This window comes from Leuciscus leuciscus (assembly GCF_965113295.1).
Source record: "Leuciscus leuciscus genome assembly, contig: HAP1_SCAFFOLD_294, whole genome shotgun sequence".
In the NCBI taxonomy this organism is placed as follows: domain Eukaryota; kingdom Metazoa; phylum Chordata; class Actinopteri; order Cypriniformes; family Leuciscidae; genus Leuciscus; species Leuciscus leuciscus.
In genome coordinates, this window is record NW_028118433.1 from 51,119 (window position 1) to 75,379 (window position 24,261).

A 24,261-nucleotide genomic window follows, 5' to 3' on the forward strand; every position below is an offset into this window, starting at 1 on the left:
GGTTTAAACAAGCGGAACCTTTAATTTATTGATCGAGGAAGCTGTCAATCATGGGCAAAGTCTTAACACGGCAGAGTTAATTTACAAAATACTCTTAATGAGCAAAAACGTATGGAAACTACGTTATAAAAACATGAATTTATGGACATGTTTGCTTTTCGAAATTTAGTTTAGAAATAGCGGAGGCATTTTAGTATTAATACTAAAAATTGAACAAATTTCCTTCGATTTTCCATTTCATGAAGAATCTTACAAATTAAATACTCGAAGAATATCACTAACGTTATATGGCTGAGTATTATTACTAAAATGTATTTTAATTTCATTAGAGCGCCTCAAAGCTCCTGAAAACTCCGGAAGTTGATGACGTCATGGCGGTAGTCTATGGTTGCTGAGCAACAGTGTTTGCGTCCATCATACCAGTACTTCAGCGATATATTTCCAGGTAAGTCTGTTGTCAAATGAACGAGCTTTTAGTAATAACATTTGAAATAGGTGACTGATACAGTGTTTTGACTGCTTTTATAGTGACAGGTCTGCAAAATAAGATTGCAATTGCACTAGATAATATTAATATTAGGGGCGATTCTAGGATTTTCATTTTAGGGGGGCTCAGCCCCCAATGAGGGTATGATGTAAAAAAAAAAAAAAAAAAAGATAGTTTATGGTCTAATGCTCATTATTAACTAGTTTCATTCATTCATCCAATAACATGCATATGGCACGGTTTTATAATCACTGAGGTACCGAATGTGAGGTATTTAGGGGTGTTCGGGGGCATGCTCCCCCGAGAAAATTTTGATTTCTCTGATCTACATATGTGCATTTTAAGATGTTTTGAAGGCCAAAAAAATTGGATGACAATAGCTTTAAAACAATGTGCGGGCAGCTGTTTTTTTTTCTCACCTCATCAGCATCACACTCTTTTTCTCTTTGTTTTTCTCTTGCTCTGTCTTTTTCCCTCCTAAAGCTGAACGTTGACTGATATAGGCTTTTTATTTTTGTCTGTCAGTAACGAAAGTAAACATAGGGTCAACTGATAGGTTGATTTATGAATCATTTTCTCAGACAAAGCTACCAGGAAAGCTAGGTAACTAAGTCCATCTACAATGAAATATAAATTATTTTATTTTCTAAGCTTTTTAGCCTTTGTAATCAACAATACGGTTGGTTATTCATCAAGTCACCCCGTGAAAATCTATTTAATTTCAAATCATTTAACTAACCAGCTAAACATGTATTAATGTAACTGTCTATTGGCAATATGATTAATCTGTTCTATATTTATTTCTATTTATTAAAAATAACAACATGAATTATCAATTTGCCACTTCTATAAATCAAGTACTTAAAAGAAAATCACAAATCCCTTTACTCTACTCTTACTCTAATATATGTATGTACACTCCTCCTGATTCATTATTACTTAATACAAAACTATATTTATTAATACAAAACAAAAAAACTCCAAAATAATAATGATGTTTCTCTCTCTGGGCCATCTAGTGCTTTCAGACAATGATGTGTGTCTTTAAATCATTTCTGTGCATGGCAGCATAATGTAATGCCGAAATACAAAATAATATGTTTTAAAGTTTAAAAAGTAAATTAAAATAAATCATGATCGTTTTCTAAAGTATGTTTTCATGGGTGTTAATCGCTTCATTTTTGTAGGAATAAAAAACAACTATCACACTGTGATAAGGGCTGAAGGTGAACGCAGCGAAACGTATTGGTATTGGATGAGAAACCGAACCGTCCTGTGTTGCTCCCAATGCTCCAGTAACATTACATTATGTAAACTGCAATGCATTTATGACAAAGAACTGCACCGATGCAGATGTAATATCATAGCAATCTATCAATAAATGCACTCACGACACACCTTGTACTCTCTGATGTTCGCTCTGCTCGGCGCCACTGCAGATTGAAAAATGCGCTGAAAATCCAAGCAGACTCAGATAAGGGGAGGAGCCGAAACTTGACGCAGCTTGCCGCCGTTTCATATGAGTTTTTTTAAAGGGGACTGAAGCGATCAAAAATTTATTAATCAAATATTTTTTAGGGGGGCTGGGCAGAAGTTTAGGGGGGCTGAAGCCCCCCTAAAAAGGGCCTAGTGACGCCCCTGATATTAGATAATATTGCACTGCTAATCACCGTTACTGCAGGTAATAAACGGGTCCAGTCATCATGTTGTGCCTATTGTTCCCTATCGTCCGGTCACTACGACGTACGTCGTGGTGAACGACGAATAGGAATCTCGCTAGAGAGGCCAATCTACTTCGAGTGAAACTAAAACAAGCCAATACACATTGGCGTGCAATCATTTGCATCAGCTGCGCAGCCTCGCAGCGCGGGTATTTAACGAGCAGCTGGTGTGATTGCACTTCAGCTTTTTGCTTCGGAGCCAAGCACTTCGATGCGTTCTACAAACAGAGTGACAAGACAAGCCTTTTCGGACCTCTCCTTCCCGGTGCGGGCGTTACAGCACGGCAGCGCGAGCAGTCTTCTTTCTCTCTCTTTACCTTCTCTGTCTTTTTTTGTTTTACATACTGAGCAAACAAAAAAAGCTGTTATAACAGCTGGTAAGGTGCGCCATTAGAGCGCTCAAAGGCTGTTCTAACAGCTGGTAAGAGAGAGACAGCGCACAGACAGGTGCACATTCCTGTCTGTGTTCGCAGTGACTGTTCCCCTGCGTGTTTCAGCACCAGTGAGAGCAGTCCCTAAAAGAGCTTACACAGATAGAGAGCGTCTTTTTAAAGATGACTTTCTATCTGTGTGTTTCTGGATGCGGTCGTTACCTGGGTTCACGGGATGGTCACCAACGCTGCCTCGTGTGTCTGGGCATTAAACACGCTGAGGCAGCGTTGGTGGATGAGTCATGTACCCATTGTGGGAAGATGACCATCGCGGAGCTGCGGTCGAGACTCACGTTCCTGCAAAGGGGCGGAGTCCCCGTGCCTCTGCCTCGATCCAATCCTCCTCAGAGGGTTGCTTCGGGCAGTGACACGGGTGACCTGAGGATTACGGTGAGCGCGTCTCCTTCGGGGAACCAACCCCCTAGGAACCCTCACCCCTCTCACGCTCCGCAGCCAGTGGAGCCCCCATTGGAGAAAGCTGGACCATCCTCGCGGTGTGTACCGGTTGTCTCCTTTGGGGCTCCCCCTGAAGACCAGATGTCGATCGCTGCATCGGAGGGTGGGTCAGACCTCTCTGCGGACGACGACTCGGCACCGCTGCCTCCTTCGGGTGTGCCAGCGGTGCCTGAGACGGACCCGGAGATGATGGCCATGCTTTCCCGGGCCGCCAAAGGGGTCGGGCTCGTGTGGAATCCTCCACCGTGTCCCGAACCCTCGAGGTTGGACGATTGGTATCTCGGGGTGGCGCGTGCTGGTTCTCAGCAACCCACCCCAGTGCCTTTCTTCCCGGAAGTGCATGAGGAGCTTACGGGGACATGGACGGCACCTTTCACTGCCAGAAACCGTCCCAGTGGTTCCTCCTCCCTCACCACCCTTGATGGCGGGGCGGCTAAGGGATACACGCGTATCCCGCCAGTGGAACGGGCCGTTGCGATGCAACTGTGCCCTAACTCCACTTGGCGTGGAGAACCGTGTCTTCCTTCCCGGGCCTGTAAGTACTCGTCGGATTTAACCGGCAAGGCTTACAAGGCCTGTGGGGAAGCCGCCTCTGCCATGCACGCTATGGCGTTGCTGCAGGTCCATCAGGCCAAGGCACTGAAGGACCTGCACGAGGGTGGTCACGATCCCCAAGTTCTTCAGGAACTTCGTATCGCGACGGACCTCGCGCTTCGTGCGACGAAGGTGACCGCGCGGTCGGTGGGTCGTGCGATGTCCACCATGGTGGTCCAGGAACGCCATCTCTGGCTGTGTCTGGCCGACATGAGGGAGACCGACAAGCTCCGGTTCCTTAACTCCCCCGTGTCCCAGACCGGCCTCTTCGGCGACGCGGTCGAGAACTTCGCCCAGCAGTTCTCGGCTGTACAAAAGCAGACTGAGGCCATCAGACACATCCTGCCGCGACGGCCAGCTGCTGCTCCCACCCCACCGCCTGCGGCCCCTCAGTCTGCTCGTCGCCGAGGGCGGCCTCCTGCGTCTGCCCCTGCTCCCGCGCCGCCGCAGCAGCCTCCATCTAAACGGCGCCGTGGAGCCAGTCGCAGGCGGGCCGCCCCGCCCGTCCAGGACCCCGCTAAGAAGGGCGGCAAAGCCAGGAGCAAGCGGCCCTAGGACGGGCGACCCAGAGATGGCAGGGACTGCTCTCCAGGAGACGATGACCGCATCGCTCCATCCCCCGGAAGAGGGCCGGGTGGAAAATCCTTGTTTTCCTTTTGTTTTTGTTCCGCCGCTGGCCTCAAAACCAGCGGTACCCAAATTTTCAATAAAAGAGCAGTTTCTTACATCTCTGGGTCCGAAGAGGGCCCGGAGAGCAGTGGGGGGAGAGAATCCTCACCACTCTCATCCGCCTCTTCTATCGCCAGCAGGCAGCAGTGTGCAGTTCGAGGACGCAACCAAGCCGCCTCCTGCACCTCCGGCCTCGTGGAATCAGGTAAGTGTTGCACAGCACACTCAGACTCCGCTACGGGCTGCCTCCCAGAGAGAGCCTCCCGAGTCGAGCCCCTGTGTTCCACCTCGCTGCCCCACTCCGGGTACGCCTACGGTCCCTTTGGTCCCGCTTGTACGGTCTCTGCGAGCCTGGTTAGCGCTCCCCAGTCCGTCTCGCTGGCTCATTCGGACCATCAGGCTCGGCTATGCGATTCAGTTCGCCCGGCGTCCCCCCAAGTTTCGGGCCATCCACTCCACTACAGTGAGAGCAGCCGATGCCCATGTCTTGCGTGCGGAGATCGCAGTCCTACTGGCAAAGGATGCGATAGAGCCGGTCCCTCCAGCCGATATGAGGTCAGGGCACTACAGTCCCTACTTCATTGTACCCAAGAAAGGAGGTGGGTTACGACCGATCTTGGACCTGCGAGTTTTGAATCGGAGCCTTCACAAGCTACCGTTCAAAATGCTTACGCAGAAACGCATTTTCGAATGCATCCGTCCCCAAGATTGGTTCGCAGCGATCGACCTGAAGGACGCGTACTTTCATGTCTCGATTCTTCCTCGACACAGGCCGTTTCTGCGCTTTGCATTCGAGGGTCGAGCATATCAGTACAAGGTCCTGCCCTTCGGGCTGGCCCTGTCCCCCCGTGTCTTCACGAAAGTCACGGAGGGGGCCCTTGTTCCCATGAGAGAACAGGGCGTTCGCATTCTCAACTATCTCGACGATTGGCTCATACTGGCACACTCTCGAGAACAGTTATGCGAACACAGGGACCTCGTGCTCAGGCACCTCAGCCAGCTGGGCCTTCAGGTCAACTGGGAGAAGAGCAAACTCGCCCCCGTGCAGAGGATCTCTTATCTCGGTATGGAGTTGGATTCGGTCGCACAGACAGCGCGCCTCACAGAGCAACGCGCTCAGTCGGTGCTGAACTGCTTGAACTCGTTCAAAGGCAGGACGGCGGTCCCACTGAAATGTTTTCAGAGGCTCCTGGGGCATATGGCAGCGGCAGCAGCGGTAACTCCGCTCGGGCTGCTCCATATGAGACCGCTTCAGCACTGGCTTCACGGCCGAGTCCCGAGATGGGCGTGGCATCACGGCACTCACCGGGTGGCAATCACACCGGCGTGCCGCCAGACCTTCAGCCCTTGGTCAGACCCCTCGTTCCTTCGGGCAGGAGTCCCCTTGGAACAGGTGTCCAGGCATGCTGTGGTATTCACAGATGCCTCTGCCACCGGCTGGGGTGCCACGTACAACGGGCATGCAGTGTCAGGGGTGTGGACGGGCCCCCAACTGCACTGGCACATCAACTGCCTCGAGTTGCTAGCAGTTCGTCTCGCTCTGAGCCGCCTAAAAAGGCCGCTACAGGGCAGAGACGTGCTGGTCCGTACGGACAACACTGCGACCGTTGCGTACATCAACCGTCAAGGTGGTCTACGCTCCCGTCGCATGTCGCAACTCGCCCGCCATCTCCTCCTTTGGAGTCAGAAGCGTCTGAGGTCGCTTCGAGCCATGTATGTCCCCGGTGTGCTCAACCGTGTGGCCGACGAGCTATCACGAGCTGTGCTCCCGGGAGAATGGCGACTCCACCCCCAGGTGGTTCAGCTGATCTGGAGAGAGTTCGGGGAGGCTCAGGTAGACCTGTTTGCCTCCTCAGAGACCTCCCACTGCCAGCTGTTTTACTCCCTGACCGAGGGAACACTCGGCACGGACGCACTGGCTCACAGCTGGCCCCGGGGCCTCTGCAAATATGCATTTCCCCCAGTGAGCCTACTTGCACAGACCCTGTGCAAAGTCAGGGAGGACGAGGAGCAGGTCCTTCTGGTGGCTCCCTATTGGCCCACCCGGACTTGGTTCCCAGAACTCATGCTCCTCGTGACAGTCCCTCCCTGGCCCATTCCTCTGAGGAAGGATCTTCTGACTCAGAGACGGGGCACCCTATGGCACCCGCGTCCGGACCTCTGGAAACTCCATGTCTGGTCCCTGGACGGGACGCGGAGGTTCTAGGTGACTTACCCCCAGAGGTACTTAACACCATCACTTCTGCGCGAGCGCCGTCTACGAGACGTGCGTACGCCTTGAAGTGGAACCTGTTCGTCGAGTGGTGTTCCTCCCGTAGAGAGGACCCCCGAAGATGTTCGATAGGGTCAGTGCTTTCCTTCTTGCAGCAAGGGTTGGAGCGAAGGCTGTCTCCCTCCACCCTTAAAGTACATGCTGCTGCTATTTCAGCATATCATGACCACATAGATGGCAAAACAGTTGGGAAGCACGACCTGGTCGTCAGGTTCCTTAGGGGGGCGAGACGATTAAATCCTCCTCGTCCCCCCTCCATACCCTCTTGGGACCTTTCCCTGGTGCTCCGAGCACTTCAGGATGCTCCCTTTGAGCCTTTGCAGTCAGCAGACTTAAAGCTTCTCTCCTTGAAGACTTTGCTGCTGATTGCACTGGCTTCGATCAAGAGGGTAGGGGACCTGCAAGCATTTTCGGTCGACGAATCGTGCCTAGAGTTCGGGCCGGGTGACAACCATGTTGTACTGAGACCCCGGCCTGGCTATGTGCCCAAGGTTCCTACCACTCCCTTTAGAGATCAGGTAGTGAACCTGCAAGCGCTGCCCCTGGAGGAGGCAGACCCAGCCCTGGCTTTGCTCTGTCCCGTTCGCGCTCTGCGTATGTACGTGGACAGAACTCAAAGCATCAGGACCTCAGACCAGCTCTTTGTCTGTTACGGAGGCCAGCAGAAGGGAAAGGCTGTCTCCAAGCAGAGGATGGCCCACTGGATAGTGGATGCCATCGCCTTGGCTTACCAAGCTCAAGGCGTGCCCTGCCCGCTCAGGTTGCATGCACACTCCACGAGAGGCGTTGCATCCTCCTGGGCGCTGGCACGTGGCTCCTCGCTAACAGATATCTGTAGAGCTGCGGGCTGGGCGACACCTAACACGTTCGCTAGATTCTATAGCCTACGTGTAGAGCCTGTGTCCTCCCGTGTTCTCACCCTAAACGGGTAGAAGCACTGTGAGTACCGGCTATGTCGGCTTGCTGCATCCTACTGTGCATCCTTATTGCTCCAGAGTCGAACCTGTTGAGTCCTCCAACACCCTCGGCACGGACATGGCGGAGCGTCCAGTGCCAGGCCTTTATCCGCTGAATCCTTGAGATCCGGGTCTAGGCTGGGTCCCATATGTGTGACCCTACGGGGATCCCATATGTGTATATTCTCCACGGCTGCTCCTAAACGGAAGCCCGTGTCTTTCCCTTGGGCTAAGTCACCCATTATTCATATGCAGTACAACCCTCGGGTTAGTCCATATGTCTATTCCCACATAACTCTTCTTAAGAATGTGGCTCCCGCAGCGTTCCCCTCCCTCAGATCGGGCACGCTTTCCCAGTGTTATCCAATAATCTCACTGTATGGGTTATAACGGAACAACAGTGACGGATACTCTCGGTGTAAGCCCTCTCCTATCGTCCTTCCAGGCAAGAAGGTGAGGAGGCTTACACGGGGCGCTGGATGGGGTGCAGCAGCTGTGGCGCTTTGCTAGGGATTCCTATTCGTCGTTCACCACGACGTACGTCGTAGTGACCGGACGATAGGGAACGTCTCGGTTACATATGGTAACCCTCGTTCCCTGAGGGAGGGAACGGAGACGTACGTCCCGTCGCCACATCTGCTGCTACCCGCCGGGGCGACCAGCTTTTCAGGCTTGGCTCCTCAGCAAAAAACTGAAGTGCAATCACACCAGCTGCTCGTTAAATACCCGCGCTGCGAGGCTGTGCAGCTGATGCAAATGATTGCACGCCAATGTGTATTGGCTTGTTTTAGTTTCACTCGAAGTAGATTGGCCTCTCTAGCGAGATTCCTATTCGTCGTTCACCACGACGTACGTCTCCGTTCCCTCCCTCAGGGAACGAGGGTTACCATATGTAACCGAGACGTTTTATGTACTTAATTTTACTTTGTTTTTATTATGTTTACTGTGTGCTGCTACCTTGGCCAGGGCTCACTTGTAAATGAAATATCTTATCTCAATGTGATTTTCTTCCCTGGTTAAATAAAGGTATAATAAAATAAAATCAGAAGCGTTGGAAAATGAGCAGAGAACAGGATAAACCCAAAGTAACGTTAATGGATGAGGAGATGCTACAACAAGCAGTTGTTGAACAGGGACCTCAAGGACCAGCTGGACAAATAGCCTTAGCCCACCCAGAGGGGGTGTATCATCTGCGGATGGACTTCAGAAGTAAGAACCGTAATTAAATTCATTTTAATGTAAAATTAAACATTTTTGATTGATTTTTTATTTTATTCTGGGTGAATCTCATGAAAACTTTCCTGGGACATATTTCACCCCCAAAATCAAGAGAAAAATAAGAATATATTTTGAATTATTGAAAAAGTGAAACCCACTTTATTTATTTAGACATTATTTTCATGACAAGTAAAATACATCCCCACTCTCACACATATAATGTTTTTTAATCAGTGTTAAAGGTACAGTTCACAAAAAAAAAAAAATTCTGTCATCATTTACTCACCCTCATGTCGTTTCAAACCCATAAGAGTTTTGTTCACGTTCGAAACACAAATGAAGATCTTTTTGATGAAATCTGAGCGATTTCTGTCCCTCCATAGACCCTTTTACACGTGATCAAATAGTTGCGCGCGCATTTTGGCAACGGAAGTGGTGTTTTTCTCCACTGGCTCTAACGTGTTAGCAACTCCGAAAGTTTATCAAAACGGTTTCCCAGCATCAAAATGTCTGGTTGTTGCGTTTACGGTTGCACTAATCGATATTCCACCAAGGGGCTTAAGTTTTATATTATTCCGACAGGATCACGGCCGTTTCAGAAGAGTGGCTGCAGGCGATTAAACGTGTTGATTGGAGCGAGGACATAATAAAAAATGCTCGCGTCTGTTGTTTAATCCGCTCGCGTAGCTTGACACGCTGCTGATTCTCGCCATACTTCCGTTGCCAATATCCGCGCGCATACGTCATCATTGTGTACAAACAGTAAAAGGGTCTATTGAACGTCTACGCAACTAGGCCTACCACTTTGACACTTTAAAAAGTTCATAAAGAGATTGTAAAACTAATCCATATGAATTGAGCGGTTTAGTCCAATACATTTTCTGAAAAGACACGATCGCATTATATGATGAACAAATTTAATTTAGGCTTTCATTCACATATAAACATTTATTAACTCGCACATCAGTTGTGGTAAACTGAAGCTCAAGCTTGTTCGCTCAAGCGAGGTTCATTCTCGTGTTACGCAGCATGTTTGAGCTTCTGATAGAACCAATGAGGTTCATTCTCTTGCTCTGTGAACTTTTTGAAACATTAAAGTGATAGTTGCGTAGCTGTCAAAGTAGGGACAGAAATCTCTCAGATTTCATCAAAAAGGTCTTCATTTGTGTTTCGAACATGAACGGTTTGGAACGACATGAAGGTGAGTAATTAATGACAGGATTTTTATTTGATTTCATTCATTTTCATTATCATGATTGGTATAGGCCTAATTTCAATAACAGTTCATTGTATAAAAAATAGCATATATTTATTTATTTATTGAAAAATATAATTAATATAATATTTATGTTTTTTGTAGACATCCTAAAGATTCCCCACCCGTGGCATTTCCCCTCTCTAACAACTCTTCAGCTGAATAATAATGTTATTGAGAGGATTGAAGGGTTAGAAAACCTTACTAATCTGATCTGGCTGGGTGAGTACAGACTGTCCGACTGATATCAAAAACATATCCGGAGTATCTCCAAATACTAACCCAGAATTCTTATATTCCTTAGATTTGTCATTCAATAATATTGAAGTGATTGAAGGACTGGACTCTCTTGTGAAACTTGAGGACTTGAGTTTGTTCAACAACCGGATTTCTGTCATTGAAAATCTGGATGCGCTGCAGAACCTGAACATCCTCTCTATTGGAAACAATAGCATTGCTCAAGTGGATAATGTAAGCCAACTATATTTTAGATGATACATTTTTAGAAAATGTGGAATCCCAGAAGGATGAAAATGAGTCTGACTCCAAAATATGCAGCCATCCACTAATTAATTTCCAATATTCCAATTCATGAGTGTCACTCAAACATAAAGCTGAAGGAAATCATATCTGACCCTGCAGGTGCTGTACCTCAGACAGTTTAAGAATCTGCACACTCTCAACCTTGCGGGAAATCCCATCTGTGACGAGGAGGACTTTAAGAAATTTGTGGCGGCATATCTCCCAGACCTGGTCTATCTGGACTACAGACTGCTGGAACAACCAACGGTTAGTGAGACATTAATAAGTCATTTCTCATACATCCGCGGCTGCATATAATTGCAGTTGCTTGGTTTTTCAGCTGACCACTTGTGAAAGAGACGTGCACTAGCACACTTTTAAAAAGAGGACCTATTATGGAAATATTATACTTTAGAATAAAATATTTAAGTGCAAACTGAATGTAATGTTTTCTGACACTTAATTGCAATTTAAATTTAAAATGTAAATCTATGATAAATGAAATTAGCTGAACTTTTCTGATTTATTGCCCAATTTCACAGACAAGGTTTAAGCTAGTCCCAGACTAAAATGCATGTTTGAGCTTTTTTAACTGAAAGCAACTTGCACTGATATATCTTAAAATATGTCAGTGCCATTGTTTTGTCTCAAGATGCACACCAGTAATGTTTTTTTATTTTGTTTTATAAGGAACGTCTAAGGCCTAATCCTGGCTTAATCTAAACCCTGTCTGTGAAACCAGGCATAGATCTTTATGCAATTTCATAATTACTTCTATTTTCTTTTAAATAGGGTTCAGGTTTACTGCAGAATAAACTGCCGAGCATTAACACTCATTAAAATAAAGTTTTTGTTTTTTGCAGCGAGAACCTGTAAGTGATCAGCTCTTAAAAATAACCATTATTTTTTCTTATAGTATAAAGAACATTTTAAAATCTAAAGAACCTTTTTCTACTATAATGAACCTTTTGTGGAATGGAAAGGTTGCGTGGATGTTAAAGTTTCTTCATGGAACCATCGATGCCAATAAAGAACCTTTATTTTTAAGAGTGTAAATTAAAATATACTTTAATGTAATTTCTATTGAAAAACGCATTTAAATATATTTGTAATTACAAACTTAATGATGAAGTTGCAATTTAGTACATTTAAAATATATTAACTATAATATTGAATAACACACTACAGTTTAAATTATAATCAAGTACTTTACTTGAGCTTTAAAACGTTAGTCAATACATCAAAATAAGCGTACTTATTTAAAGCATGACCAATAAAATGTTTTAAAATGAACTTCAAAGTTTTCATTTTACATTATTGCAAAGTGCACTTTTTAAAAGTTTACTTAAGAAACATTCATGAAAGTGAACTCTCATTAAGTGCATTCATGTTATATTATCTGCAAGTAGAGTTTTGTAAAATATATGAGATTCGAATTACACATACAAGTGCACATTCAATACATTTAAACATGCTTCTTTTTCACAAGTGAGGGATTGCTAACATTTGTCCTAATGTTCTGTTCATAATTCATATTTTTTGCTTCTTGTATCACTTTATATGTAGATCACAGACAAGGAGCTTCAACTACACAAGGTAACCAACATCACCATGCCATCCATCTCATTCAAGTACAAGAACACTGATCTTAAATGCTCAAGGTTCAATAAGTCAGATTTACACTACAGTGTTTAAAATGCTGCACTGTATTAAAATCTTCTTTCTACTGGACATACAAACTTTATACTCTTCTTGACAGTAGTGAATAAATATTGCTTCCTTCTTTCACAGGACGCATTCGTGGAGTTCTTAAATGGACCTCAACTTTTCGACAGCATGTTTGCTGAGGATCCTGATGCAGAGATCAAAGTATCCTTTGTCCAACAAAGCAAAAAAAAAAAAAAAAAAAGGGGTTTCTTTTAAGGGTAAGACTTTTTTAACTCTGACACCTGTCGAGACCTGGAGAACCGGTACCATGAACAACAGCTTGTGATTGCCTTGGCAACACTGGAGAAGGTGGTCAAAAGCGAGCTAGAGGAGGAAATACCAGATGATCTGGCAACGGTCAGTGGAAAACTGTCTTCATGATCACTTAATTTGTGTATAATTATGAATAATTAAGAAGTCAAAAGCCATCGTAACTATATGCCAGACACTTAGTTTTAGTATTGACTGATCCTTCGTCCTCATTTCCTATGCTGCCCTGTAGCTCTTGGTAGATAAAGACACAGTGACCAATGCAGTCAGTGCTTCTCACGACACCCACCTGCAGAAGATTGATGACAGGGAGGATGAGCTACTGGCACGGGTCAAACGCTGGATGAGTGCTCTGCTGAAATCGGTACTTATATGAACACACCTCCTGTGAACTCCTTAACAATATTATTAAATTATATTATATCACGTTGTAGCCTACCATGCAGATGTCCAGGATCAGAACGACCTTTTGTTATTAAATAAAATATAAATCCTTTTTGTTTGTGTTAATAGATACACAATGATGAGGTGAAGAGGAATCGCAAGCGCATCTCAGAGATCCAAAACTACATTCGTTTTGTAAAGGAGGACATGGCATCATCTGAGGACACCGCCTTTAGTAAGCGCTGCCTCTACGTATTTTAAAATATGCTTTTCTTTTCTTTTCTTTTTATATATATATATATATATGAGATTCGAATTAAACATACAAGTGCACATTCAATACATTTAAACATCTTTTTCACAAGTGAGGGATAGCTAACATTTGTCCTAATTATCTGTTCATAATTCATATTTTTGCTTCTACATATAAAGCGTGAGATGATAAATGAACTTAGCTGAATGAGTAATATGATTGTCTTTGCAGGTAGAGAAGAAACCAGAGCGGAGAACGGACAATGATGGTGATCAGCAGAGATGGCGGATGGTAGTGATTGATTCACTTCCGTCGCAACGATCATTAGTTATTAACTTAGGGGCCGCTAACACGACACCGTTTTAACAGAAAACTCATAAGTTCTTTCTGCGCAAACTTCAAAAACGCGAACCAGTGAGAACGCCGATGACGTGCACATGCGTATTACGAGTTCAGTCTGTAGGTATGTGCATTTGAATATATGTGTAGTCCTTCCCTACAAATCAACCCTCAACATACTACTTGTCTGGCCTTAAAATTAATAATACAGAATTTTTATGGCTTCCACGTAGCCACGCGAACCGGAATTATCCCGACAACGCTTTATCTGTAGAGAGGTAAAGGGAGGGGAGGGAGGCCTTCACAGGGAAGAGCCTAGTTGACATTTCAGGACTGCGCTATCGTCGCGTCCAGGTGCAGGTCCTTCATCAGATCTGGATACAGCCTGGATCCGGCGGACTACGGTAAACCTCGGGATAAACAGAGACTAATATTAGCATAGACGCCATTCTTCTTATGATGTAACGAGTACATCAGGATTTATGGGAAGTGTTCCCGGTTCCGGCTGACCTAATCTATGCAGCCTAACATTGAATTATAAAAGTCTATAATGTGTTAGGTGTATGCTAGGTCAAAGAGATGTGTTTTTAGTCTAGCTTTGAACTGACAGAGTGTGTCTGCTTCCCGGACAATGTTAGGAAGACTGTTCCAAAGTTTTGGTGCTAAATAGGAAAAGGATCTACCGCCAGCAGTTGATTTTGATATTCTAGGTATTATCAACTGGTCGGAATTTTGAGATCGCAATAGACATGAAGGACTATAATGCGTTAAGAGCTCGCTCAAGTACTGCGGAGCTAAATCATTTAGTGCTTTGTAAGTAATCAGCAATATTTAAAAATGTGTACGATGTTCAATAGGGAGCCATTGCAGTGTTGACAGAACAGGGCTAATATGGTCATACTTCCTGGTTCTGGTAAGAACTCGAGCTGCTGCGTTTTGGACCAGCTGTAATTTGTTTATTAAGCGTGCAGGGCAACCACCCATAATAGCATTACAATAATCTAGCCTTGATGTCATGAACGCATGGACTAATTGTTCTGCATTTGTCAATGAGAGCATATGACGTAATTTAGATATATTTTTAAGATGGAAAAATGTGGTTTTACAGATACTTGACACGTGACTTTCAAATGAAAGATTGGTATCAAAGAGCACACCCAGGTTTCTAACCGACGACGAAGACTTGACAGAGCAGCCATCAAGCCATTATTCTAGATTATTACGTGAGGACGTTTTTTGTCCAATAATTAGAATCTTTGTTTTTTCAGAATTAAGTAGTAGGAAATTACTAGTCATCCAATTTTTTATATCACCTATACCAGTGGTTCTCAACTCCAGTCCTCGGGACCCGCTGCTCTGCACATTTTGTATGTCTCTCTTATCTGACACACTCAAATCAGTTCATGGAGTCTCTCCTGACGAGCTGATGGTCTGGTTCAGGTGTGTTAAATAAGGGAGACATACAAAATGTGCAGAGCAGTGGGTCCCGAGGACTGGAGTTGAGAACCACTGACCTATACATTCAGTTAATTTTGTGAATTTGTAAGTTTCGTCAGGGCGTGAAGAAATATAGAGCTGAGTATCATCAGTATAACAGTGAAAACTAATTCCATGCTTCCTAATGATATCTCCCCAGGGTAGCCAGCCCGATCTCATCCCAAGGCGTCATATACTGACGCTTTTGACATTTCGTCTACATCCAACGCATATGGCACCCTTTAGCGTCAATAAGAGACGCAGATAGATATGGGCCAGAAGGCGCCTCCTAGCGGTCTAACCCTAACCCTACCCCAGACCTAAACCTACCCATAACCGAACAAAGCTCTGTGCGTGTCATATTGACGCTAAAGGGTGCCATGTGCGTTGGATGTAGACGAAATGTCAAAAGCGTCAGTATATGACGCCCTAGGATGAGAATGCGTTGGGGTAGCATGTACAGAGTGAAAAGCAACAATCCTAGTACTGAGCCTTGTGGTACATGGCGTACAACAAGGCTCAGTACTAGGATTGTTGCTTTTCACTCTGTACATGCTACCCTGGGGAGAACTTGTGATCGATGAGACATCTCTTCATTTACTGCTACAAACTGATAATGGTCAGATAAGTATGATTTAAACCATGCTAATGCAATTCCACTAATGCCAACATAATTTTCGAGTCTATTTAAAAGAATGTCGAGTAACACTAATAGAGAGATACAACCACGATCGGATGATAAGAGCAAATCATTTGTAACTCTAATGAGAGCAGTCTCAGTACTATGGTACGGTCTAAATCCTGACTGAAAATCCTCACAGATATAATTTCTTTCTAAAAAGGAACATAGTTGTGAGGATACTGCCTTTTCTAGTATCTTTGACAGAAAAGGTAGATTCGAGATCAGCCTGTAATTGACTAATTCTGTACGATCAAGTTGCGTTTTTTTAACAAGCGGTTTAATCAAACGGTTGCATAGTTATCATTTTTTTCCTGATATTATCAATCTTGTAAGTGAAATAGTTCATAAAGTCATTACTGCTGTGCTGCTTGGAAACTTCTGGGCTTGAAGCTTTATTTTTTGCTAATTTAGCCACTGTTTCAAATAAATACCTAGGGTTTTGTTTATTTTCTTCTAATAGGGTTGAAAAATAAGCAGATCTAGCAGCTTTTAAAGGTCCCATGACATGAAAATTTCACTTTATGAGGTTTTTTAACCTTAAAAAGAGTTTCCCTAGCCTGCCTATGGTCCCCCAATGGCTAGACATTTTGATAGGTGTAAACCAAGCCCTGGGTATTTTTGAGAAAATGAAAGCTCAGACGGGCGAATCTAGAATCTTCCCTTTATGTCGTCATAAGGGGAAAGGTCACCTCCCCTTTCTCTTCTTTGCCCGCAAAGAAAATTTGGCCCACCCATGAGAAAATGAGCTGCGCGAGCGCGATATTGTTTTTTCCTCGAGAGACATCATGGCTTGCAAACGAGCGAAGCAAAGCAGTTGCTCAGTGTTTGGATGTACAAATGAACACAAAAGTATTTTTTTAGTTCCTTCATCCAAGCCTCTGAAGAACCAGTGGGTTATGTGAATTTCTGATGTGTAATTGTTCAAGTTCAGACAGATAATCTTTCTCTCAAAATCGTTCAATACTGTTTATCAGTAAATCAAGCCAGTGACTAAAATATCAACTTCACATCGTCTCTCATGGTAGGATGAAAATAATCTTATTTAAACTGTGATTAAAATACAGAAAGCAATCAAAGAACAATCCCTTTCCAATCGCCCAAGCTGTCAATCACACAGCGCGAGTTTATCTGGCCACTTGCCAAAACTCGTTATGAAATCAATGACGCTGTTATGCGGCACAACAAAGCTCTTACTGTACTTACCTCATGTTTGCATTGGTGAAATCATTAGTGAGAGTGCAGAAACTGCGTTGCAATGATAAGATCACCATTCACGGGATCAACAGACTGTCATCTGCTCAATGCTCATCACTGCAACCTTTTATGTGATGGGAATAGATCTAAATACTTAAAAAACTTCTCACGATTCGTTAATCTCGATAGCTGTAATAGTAAAAGTATTCGAGAGAGTTCCACATAATGCTAGCTATTTCATATGCAAGCATGTCAGCCAATCACAGCAGTGGGCGTTTACACTGAAGTCTCACAGCAGACACGCCCCTTCAAACAGTGTTCAAATCAGAGGCTAAAATCAGGCTAGGAAAAATGCCCTTTTTTTTCTAAATTATAAAAAATTTTCATCTTAAAAACATACTAACATTATAAGGGCACCCCAGGAAACATTATAAAATAATAAAATAATCCATGTCATGGGACCTTTAAGGCCTCTCTGTATGCAATCGAGCTCTCTTTCCATGAAATGCGAAATACCTCGAGTTTTGTTTTCTTCCAGTTGCGCTCCATTTTTCTGGCTGCTCTCTTAAGGGCCTGAGTGTGCTCGTTGTACCACGCTGTTGGACTATTTTCTTTAATCTTCTTTAAGCGCAACGGAGCAACTGTGTCTAAAGTGCCGGAAAATAGAGAGTTAAAAGTTTCTGTCGCAATATCGAGTTCTTCTAAGCTATCTGGGATGCTGAGATGATGAAATTAATCAGGAAGATTATTAATAAAGTAATCTTTAGTGGCAGAAGTGATAGGTCTAACATATTTGTAACATGGAGTAGGCTTTGCAGCCTTGGCTAAATTAAGTTTACACGAGACCAGATAATGATCTGAGATGTCATCGCTCTGCTGCAGAATTTCAACGGCATCTACATTGATTCCGTGTGATAATATTAGATCTAGGGTATGATTACAACAATGAGTAGATCCTGACACATGTTGTCTGACTCCAATATTATTCATTACAGCGAGATGGTCTTTCTGCTGGGCCTTAGGCCTGTCGCACCTCCAACGGTGCCTTTGGTGGACTATGCATGGCAGAGGCGTCCTCTTCCCTGAGGCAGGCCTAAACCTGTCCGCATACCACACGGTTTTGCTGCAGGATCTTCAGCTGGGGACCACCGCTCATTGACGTTTCGCCCCTTAACCCAGAACGTCTCATGGTGGCGGGGCAGTGAACAGGGACGTCTCCCTGACACCCCCTGCAGCAAAACCTAATTAGATGTTACACCCCAAGCCTTGTCTCGTCGTTTCAGCCAGAGCCAGTGGCTTGCTTTCTCAGCTTCCTCAGAGAGCTCTTTGGTGGATCTGCTCAGTGTGGCTCCCCGTAGTCCCAGGTCCTTGAGCAGACGTGATGTTGATCTGCCCACAAAGCCTCTGGCTCCCACCTCCACCGGGTACAGCCTCACACTCCATCCACTTTCCCTGCACTCCGCAACCAGATCTGCATACTTCGCCTTCTTTCTCTCATAGGCAGCTTCCAGTCCCTCCTCTCATGGAACCGTCAGCTCGATCAGTATTACTGACTTCACAGCTGCAGACCACAGCACCACGTCTGGTCTTAGGGTGGTGCTGCATATCTCCTGTGGGAACTGGAGCTGCCTTCCCAAGTCTACTTCCATCTTCCACACCGCCCCTGGTGTTAATAGCTTGGCGGGTTGTCTCTTGCTGGTATGCATTGCATGTTCCCCCTGCCTAATGAAGTGGATCCTGCATCGGCTCTCTGATGGACTCTGGTTGTTTGCCTCCTGTCGACTTTTCTCCAGCACCTCTGCCAGCTTCCTGAGCACTTGGTCGTGCCCCCATCTGAGCCGACCCTGTGTCAGTGCTGTTTTAGGTTTAGGCCTGCCTCAGGGAAGAGGACGCCTCTGCCATGCATAGTCCACCAAAGGCACCGTTGGAGGTGCGGCAGGCCTAAGGCCCAGCAGAAAGACCATCTCGCTGTAATGAATAATATTGGAGTTAGACAACATGTGTCAGGATCCGACACAGTTGCTCCGTTGCGCTTAAAGAAGATTAAAGAAAATTACAGCTGGTCCAAAACGCAGCAGCTCGAGTTCTTACCAGAACCAGGAAGTATGACCATATTAGCCCTGTTCTGTCAACACTGCAATGGCTCCCTATTGAACATCGTATACATTTTTAAATATTGCTGATTACTTACAAAGCACTAAATGATTTAGCTCCGCAGTACTTGAGCGAGCTCTTAACGCATTATAGTCCTTCACGTCTATTGCGATCTCAAAATTCCGACCAGTTGACCTAGAATATCAAAATCAACTGCTGGCGGTAGATCCTTTTCCTATGTAGCACCAAAACTTTGGAACAGTCTTCCTAACATTGTCCGGGAAGCAGACACACTCTGTCAGTTCAAAGCTAGACTAAAAACACATCTCTTTGACCTAGCATACACCTAACACATTATAGACTTTTATAATTCAATGTTAGGCTGCATAGATTAGGTCAGCCGGAACCGGGAACACTTCCCATAAATCCTGATGTACTCGTTACATCATAAGAAGAATGGCGTCTATGCTAATATTGTTGAAGAATTTTCCCTTGATTCATGTCTAAGTATGATGCAATGAAAAATTACAAGCATGAAAAAATAGGTCTGGAAAGGATGAGAGAATGGAAAAATACCCAGTATGCATAAGAAATGCAAGGTGTCAAAATACTGTATGAAACAGGACACCATTATGTAAGGTTTTGAGATGTTTGACCAATAGAGCTAATTGTGTCAAGGTCACCAGGCGTGACAGAGGGGAAGAGATAGATTTGAGAGTATCTATTGGAGACTTGATGATATGAAAAAAGTATAAGACATGAACACTGGCCAATGTAACTTTGGATGTCCGGATGGCCAGCCGGCTTCTCCTTTATTGTTTGTACAATAAAGTTAATTCTTCTGACCTGGAACCTCGACTCTGAGATACTTCTTTGAGACCTGAGCCAAGAAGGAACTATGAATTTGCCACAAGATAATTGGCGAAGCCCGAGCCAGGAGTGGAAAAGGGGTCAAGACAAGAGGTGGCCTGACAAAACAAAGGTGCACCATAAAAAATGGTCATGGCTTTAGATAAGAGACCTCACCAAAAAGAACCTAAAATTATTAAGGAGGTAAAAGGAGGGTAGATTTCAGGTCTTGAGAAAATTGTGCATGCATTAAGTGTTTTGTCTGTCTGCATGCAGGAGAGAGTGCTCGTCTTGTCTGCTGTCTGTCTGAATGCAAGGAGTGTGATTGTGAAGAAGTAAAGTGTCTTTGTCTGTTGTTTGTCTCTTTATGTACGCGAGAAGCGCGTTAAACGCAGAAGTGCGTTCTTTATGTACGCGAGAAGCGCGTTGTTTGTCTAAACGCAGAAGTGCGTTCTTTATGTACGCGAGAAGCGCGTTAAACGCAGAAGTGCGTTCTTTATGTACGCGAGAAGCGCGTTAAAAGCAGAAGTGCGTTCTTTATGTACGCGAGAAGCGCGTTAAAAGCAGAAGTGCGTTCTTTATGTACGCGAGAAGCGCGTTAAAAGCAGAAGTGCGTTCTTTATGTACGCGAGAAGCGCGTTAAAAGCAGAAGTGCGTTCTTTATGTACACGAGAAGCGCGTTAAAAGCAGAAGTGCGTTCTTTATGTACGCGAGAAGCGCGTTAAAAGCAGAAGTGCGTTCTTTATGTACGCGAGAAGCGCGTTGTTTGTATGCAAAAAGTGCATTGTGTGTGAAGTAAAGTGTCTTTGTTTATCTAAGAGAATTCTCATTAAAAATATAAGTAGAACAGTCGACTTGGAGAGAAATAATAACTATCATATATATATATATAAGAAATTTAAAGCGCTAGAATTGTGTTTGAACAGAATATTTAGAAAGGATGGAGAGACAGAGAGAGAGTGCTTTTTGACTAGGCTGTGTTTTGAAACTTGTAGTTGAGCTGGTCAGATTAATTAGGTCTGCCCTAAGTCGTTAGATGTGTGTGAGTGGCCTTGAAGCTGCGCAGTGAAAAGAGATTTGTCAGGCTAAGAAAACTTTAATAGTCAGACGGCATATGAACTAAAACCCTTATAAGAAATAATTTTTTGAATCAGTTATAAGAAATTATGGTCTGTTCCCAACAACTTCCACTCCAATATATATATATATATATATATATATATATATATATCAAAATGTTCCTTCACTTAAAAGAGCTTAATTATCATATAGAGACAATTACATCCAATCTCAGTAATATGTAAATAGTATCACAGAGGGCAACCGACAACCATCTTGATTACAGGGACTTCAAATAGTTTGTCACCTTAAACATTTGACCGTTCTGTTTTAACAGAAGATCCACTTCAGATAGATTTTATCACCTAAACCTTTTGCTGTTCTGATTTCATTTACATTAAGAGTTGACCATTTGGGTTGATCACATCCTGAACAAATGGTAGTCAATTGTAGAATGGGAATGGGTGTGGGACACAGAGAATCTTCTCAGACAATACTTCATTAACATACAGACCACAGCTGTTACAACAAGAGCAACTTCATTTACATTAAGAGTTGTAAACTGTAACAGGATAAAAGGTTTGAGATTTGGATGTTCTGGGTTCATTCTGACGCCGGTGAACCCAAGGTGCTTCGTGTACCTTGCCACTACTATGCTGTAATAAACTTCATTTTTTGAGATCTTCGACGTTCACTTCATTTTTTCTTACACAGTGTTATTAAATGTTTAATGGATGATAAAATAAAAATTGATGACAGGAAAAATTAAAAAATCAAGATATCAAAGAACAAAGAATATTCCCCAAAATTGGCTTTGTCGGTTATTTGGCCATCTTCCGGACTGTAAGCGTTGTGATCCGAGTGGGGAAACAGCCCATATTGTCAAAAGTTTGATTGATTGACTTTGTCTTTTCATTCGTTACAAGAAAAATAGGAAAATAATAAAATAAGTGTGTGAGAGCGACACTGTGTGTGGAAAAGCGGCTTTGTGTGTGTGTGTGTGTGTGTGTGTGTGTGTGTGTGTGTGTGTGTCAGAGCAGCACGGCGTGTGGGAGAGCGGCTTTGCGGGTGAGAGTGGCTTTGTGTGTGTGTGTGTGTGTGTGTGTGTGTGTGTGTGTGTGTGTGTGTGTGTGTGTGTGTGTGTGTGTGTGTGTGTGTGTGTGTGTGTGTGTGTGTGTGTGTGTGTGTGTGTGTGTGGCTCTGAGTGCGACTGTATGTGTGAGGCTGTGTGACTGTGTATGAAATCCCGGGTGTATGAGTGTACGTTATAGCAGATTGAAAGCGTTTGTATTGAGATAATGAAATAAGGAGGGAGAGAAGTGACAGTGATAGACTTTTTTGACCTTTTGACACCTGAAGAAAAGTACACATGTTGTCTAAAGTGGGAGATAATTATGAGGCAGAGGATACTATTGCAGAAAGAAAGAAAAGATGAGAATGATTTTCAAGAGGCATTAAAACTAACCAAAGGTATTAAGAATAACTTCTGGTTAGAAAAAGAGTTCACAGATAATGAAGGACAGAGACAGGAGTTAACAGACCAAGGGAAGAATGAGCTTTTGAAAAAATTGACAGGGATAACAAATTTGAACCAGGTTGAACGAAAGTGGCCCTGGGTGGATTGGCGTGATGTAAAAAAAAAACAAAAAAAAAACAGGTAACTCTTGAAGCCCTGAGACCACATTTGAACAAATTTAATCTTCCAAAAACAGTTCTTTTGAACCCACAGCTCACAGCCATCGAAATAAAGATAGATCCAATATGGATTCCATATGTGAAAAGGAAGGAAAGGAGGAATTTGCCTAGAGAATTGAAAGTGGCAACCATTCTGAGAAATGTATACATAAAGGTGGGTTTGTGCATTAGGTCAGTGAAATGGGAGAGTGACACAATCTTTGAAGTCAGACAGGGAGGAGAAATCAGACCAGCACAGGTAGATAATTGGACACTGGAAAAACTGGTGGTAGTGGTAGTTTTGAGGAGCAACCCCAAACATACCAGTCATATGTTGGTAGAAATTCATGAAAAAGACAGAAGTGCAGTCAGTTGTCAAAAAGAGCAGTCAGTAACAACTGAGAATGTTGCAACGATGGACAAATAGGAGGGGCAGGAGAGGAAACGGGGAGACAAATCTTAAACAAAAATTAATTAGAAATAATTCGGCTTTGCCTCTTCATTGTTACAAGAAAAATAAAGTAAAAGTGTGTGTGTGTGTGCGCGTAAAATGCACAGATTAGGACTGTTTGAAAAAGAACGATATTCATTTATAAAGAGAAACTAGAATTATGAAAGAACACATGTTTCTCTCTCATATACCAAAAGTAAATTGTGACTGTGATATGAGAAAGAGAGGCAGAAAGGAGGGGCTGCAAGAAGAAAGTGAGACTGTGTGTGTGTGTGTGTGTGTGTGTGTGTGTGTGTGTGTGTGTGTGTGTGTGTGTGTGTGTGTGTGTGTGTGTGTGTGTGTGTGTGTGTGTGTGTGTGTGTGTGTGTGTGTGTGTGTGTGTGTGTGTGTGTGTGTGTGTGTGTGTGTGTGTGTGTGTGTGTGTGTGTGTGTGTGTGTGAAGAAGGAAAGGAGGGAGACAGAGAGAAAGAGTTCACCTTTCCTAGTTCTGACTAGCATATAAACCAGAAAGTGAGTAACAATTTCCAACATACACTTTGAACAACACTTTGAGAGATTTTATTTGTAACTGTCGTCCCCACCAGTGGACCTGTAATAGAGGAACTGCATTTTTAAAATACCTGAGAAAGACTAATGAAATATCTTAATAAATGTCTGACCACCAATGTCTGAAAACTAGTTAAGAATAGATGCAAGCTGGGGTTAGTAAGGTATACTAAAAAGGAGTGAAACACACTGATAATAATTAAGATTATAATGGCATCAACACCTGTAGAGATACCAAGATCAGAATATTAATTTTGCAGAGATACTATAGGACAACCCTCCAGAAATGGAGAAAGAAGCCTAAAAACAAAATGACCAGCTGAGGGAACATAATACTTTTAATGATCAACTCTTATGATCAACAATTAAAAGTAGACTAATTTCACAAATACCAAGAAAACACCAATAAAAATAACTGATAAGAAATTAACCTGAAAGAAAATATAAAAATTGCTTAAATGTTAGTTGACCGGTCTATGGGGGAATTAAATTAATAAGCAGGCCTAACAGGGATTGATATGGAGGATTGCGCAAACTAGTGGCCATCAAAAACACTGGAGTTTTCTCCTTAGTATAAGTGGTTTGTGTAGTTCCCAGAGGAAAATCAAATAATTGATAAAAAGGTTTATAGAAATATCTGACATTTAGAGATAAAATATATATATAGAGAGAGACATGCTAGATGTGGGTATGATTGACCGG

At 43.7% G+C, this 24,261-nt stretch overlaps 1 protein-coding gene across 1 annotated transcript; it reads left to right on the forward strand.

The window, feature by feature from the left end:
* The first annotated feature begins 385 nt into the window (after window positions 1–385).
* LOC309491498 (dynein regulatory complex subunit 3-like) lies at window positions 386–14,816 on the forward strand. Its single transcript, XM_082190555.1, has 11 exons — window positions 386–445; window positions 8,613–8,795; window positions 10,165–10,281; window positions 10,364–10,530; window positions 10,702–10,848; window positions 12,148–12,270; window positions 12,373–12,469; window positions 12,512–12,645; window positions 12,791–12,922; window positions 13,072–13,177; window positions 13,427–14,816. The coding sequence occupies exons 2-11, from the start codon at window positions 8,645–8,647 to the stop codon at window positions 13,459–13,461; spliced, it is 1,209 nt and encodes a 402-aa protein (XP_082046681.1). The 5' UTR covers window positions 386–445; window positions 8,613–8,644; the 3' UTR covers window positions 13,462–14,816.
* Window positions 14,817–24,261: the final 9,445 nt, after the last annotated feature.

Excerpts from the sequence above, each read along its gene's own strand:
- LOC309491498 (XM_082190555.1), top strand. The coding sequence starts at position 8,645 with ATGAGCAGAGAACAGGATAAACCCAAAGTAACGTTAATGGATGAGGAG. Across the intron at positions 10,282-10,363 it reads TACTAATCTGATCTGGCTGG|ATTTGTCATTCAATAATATT; the intron begins GTGAGTACAGAC and ends TATATTCCTTAG. Across the intron at positions 10,849-12,147 it reads GACTGCTGGAACAACCAACG|ATCACAGACAAGGAGCTTCA; the intron begins GTTAGTGAGACA and ends CTTTATATGTAG.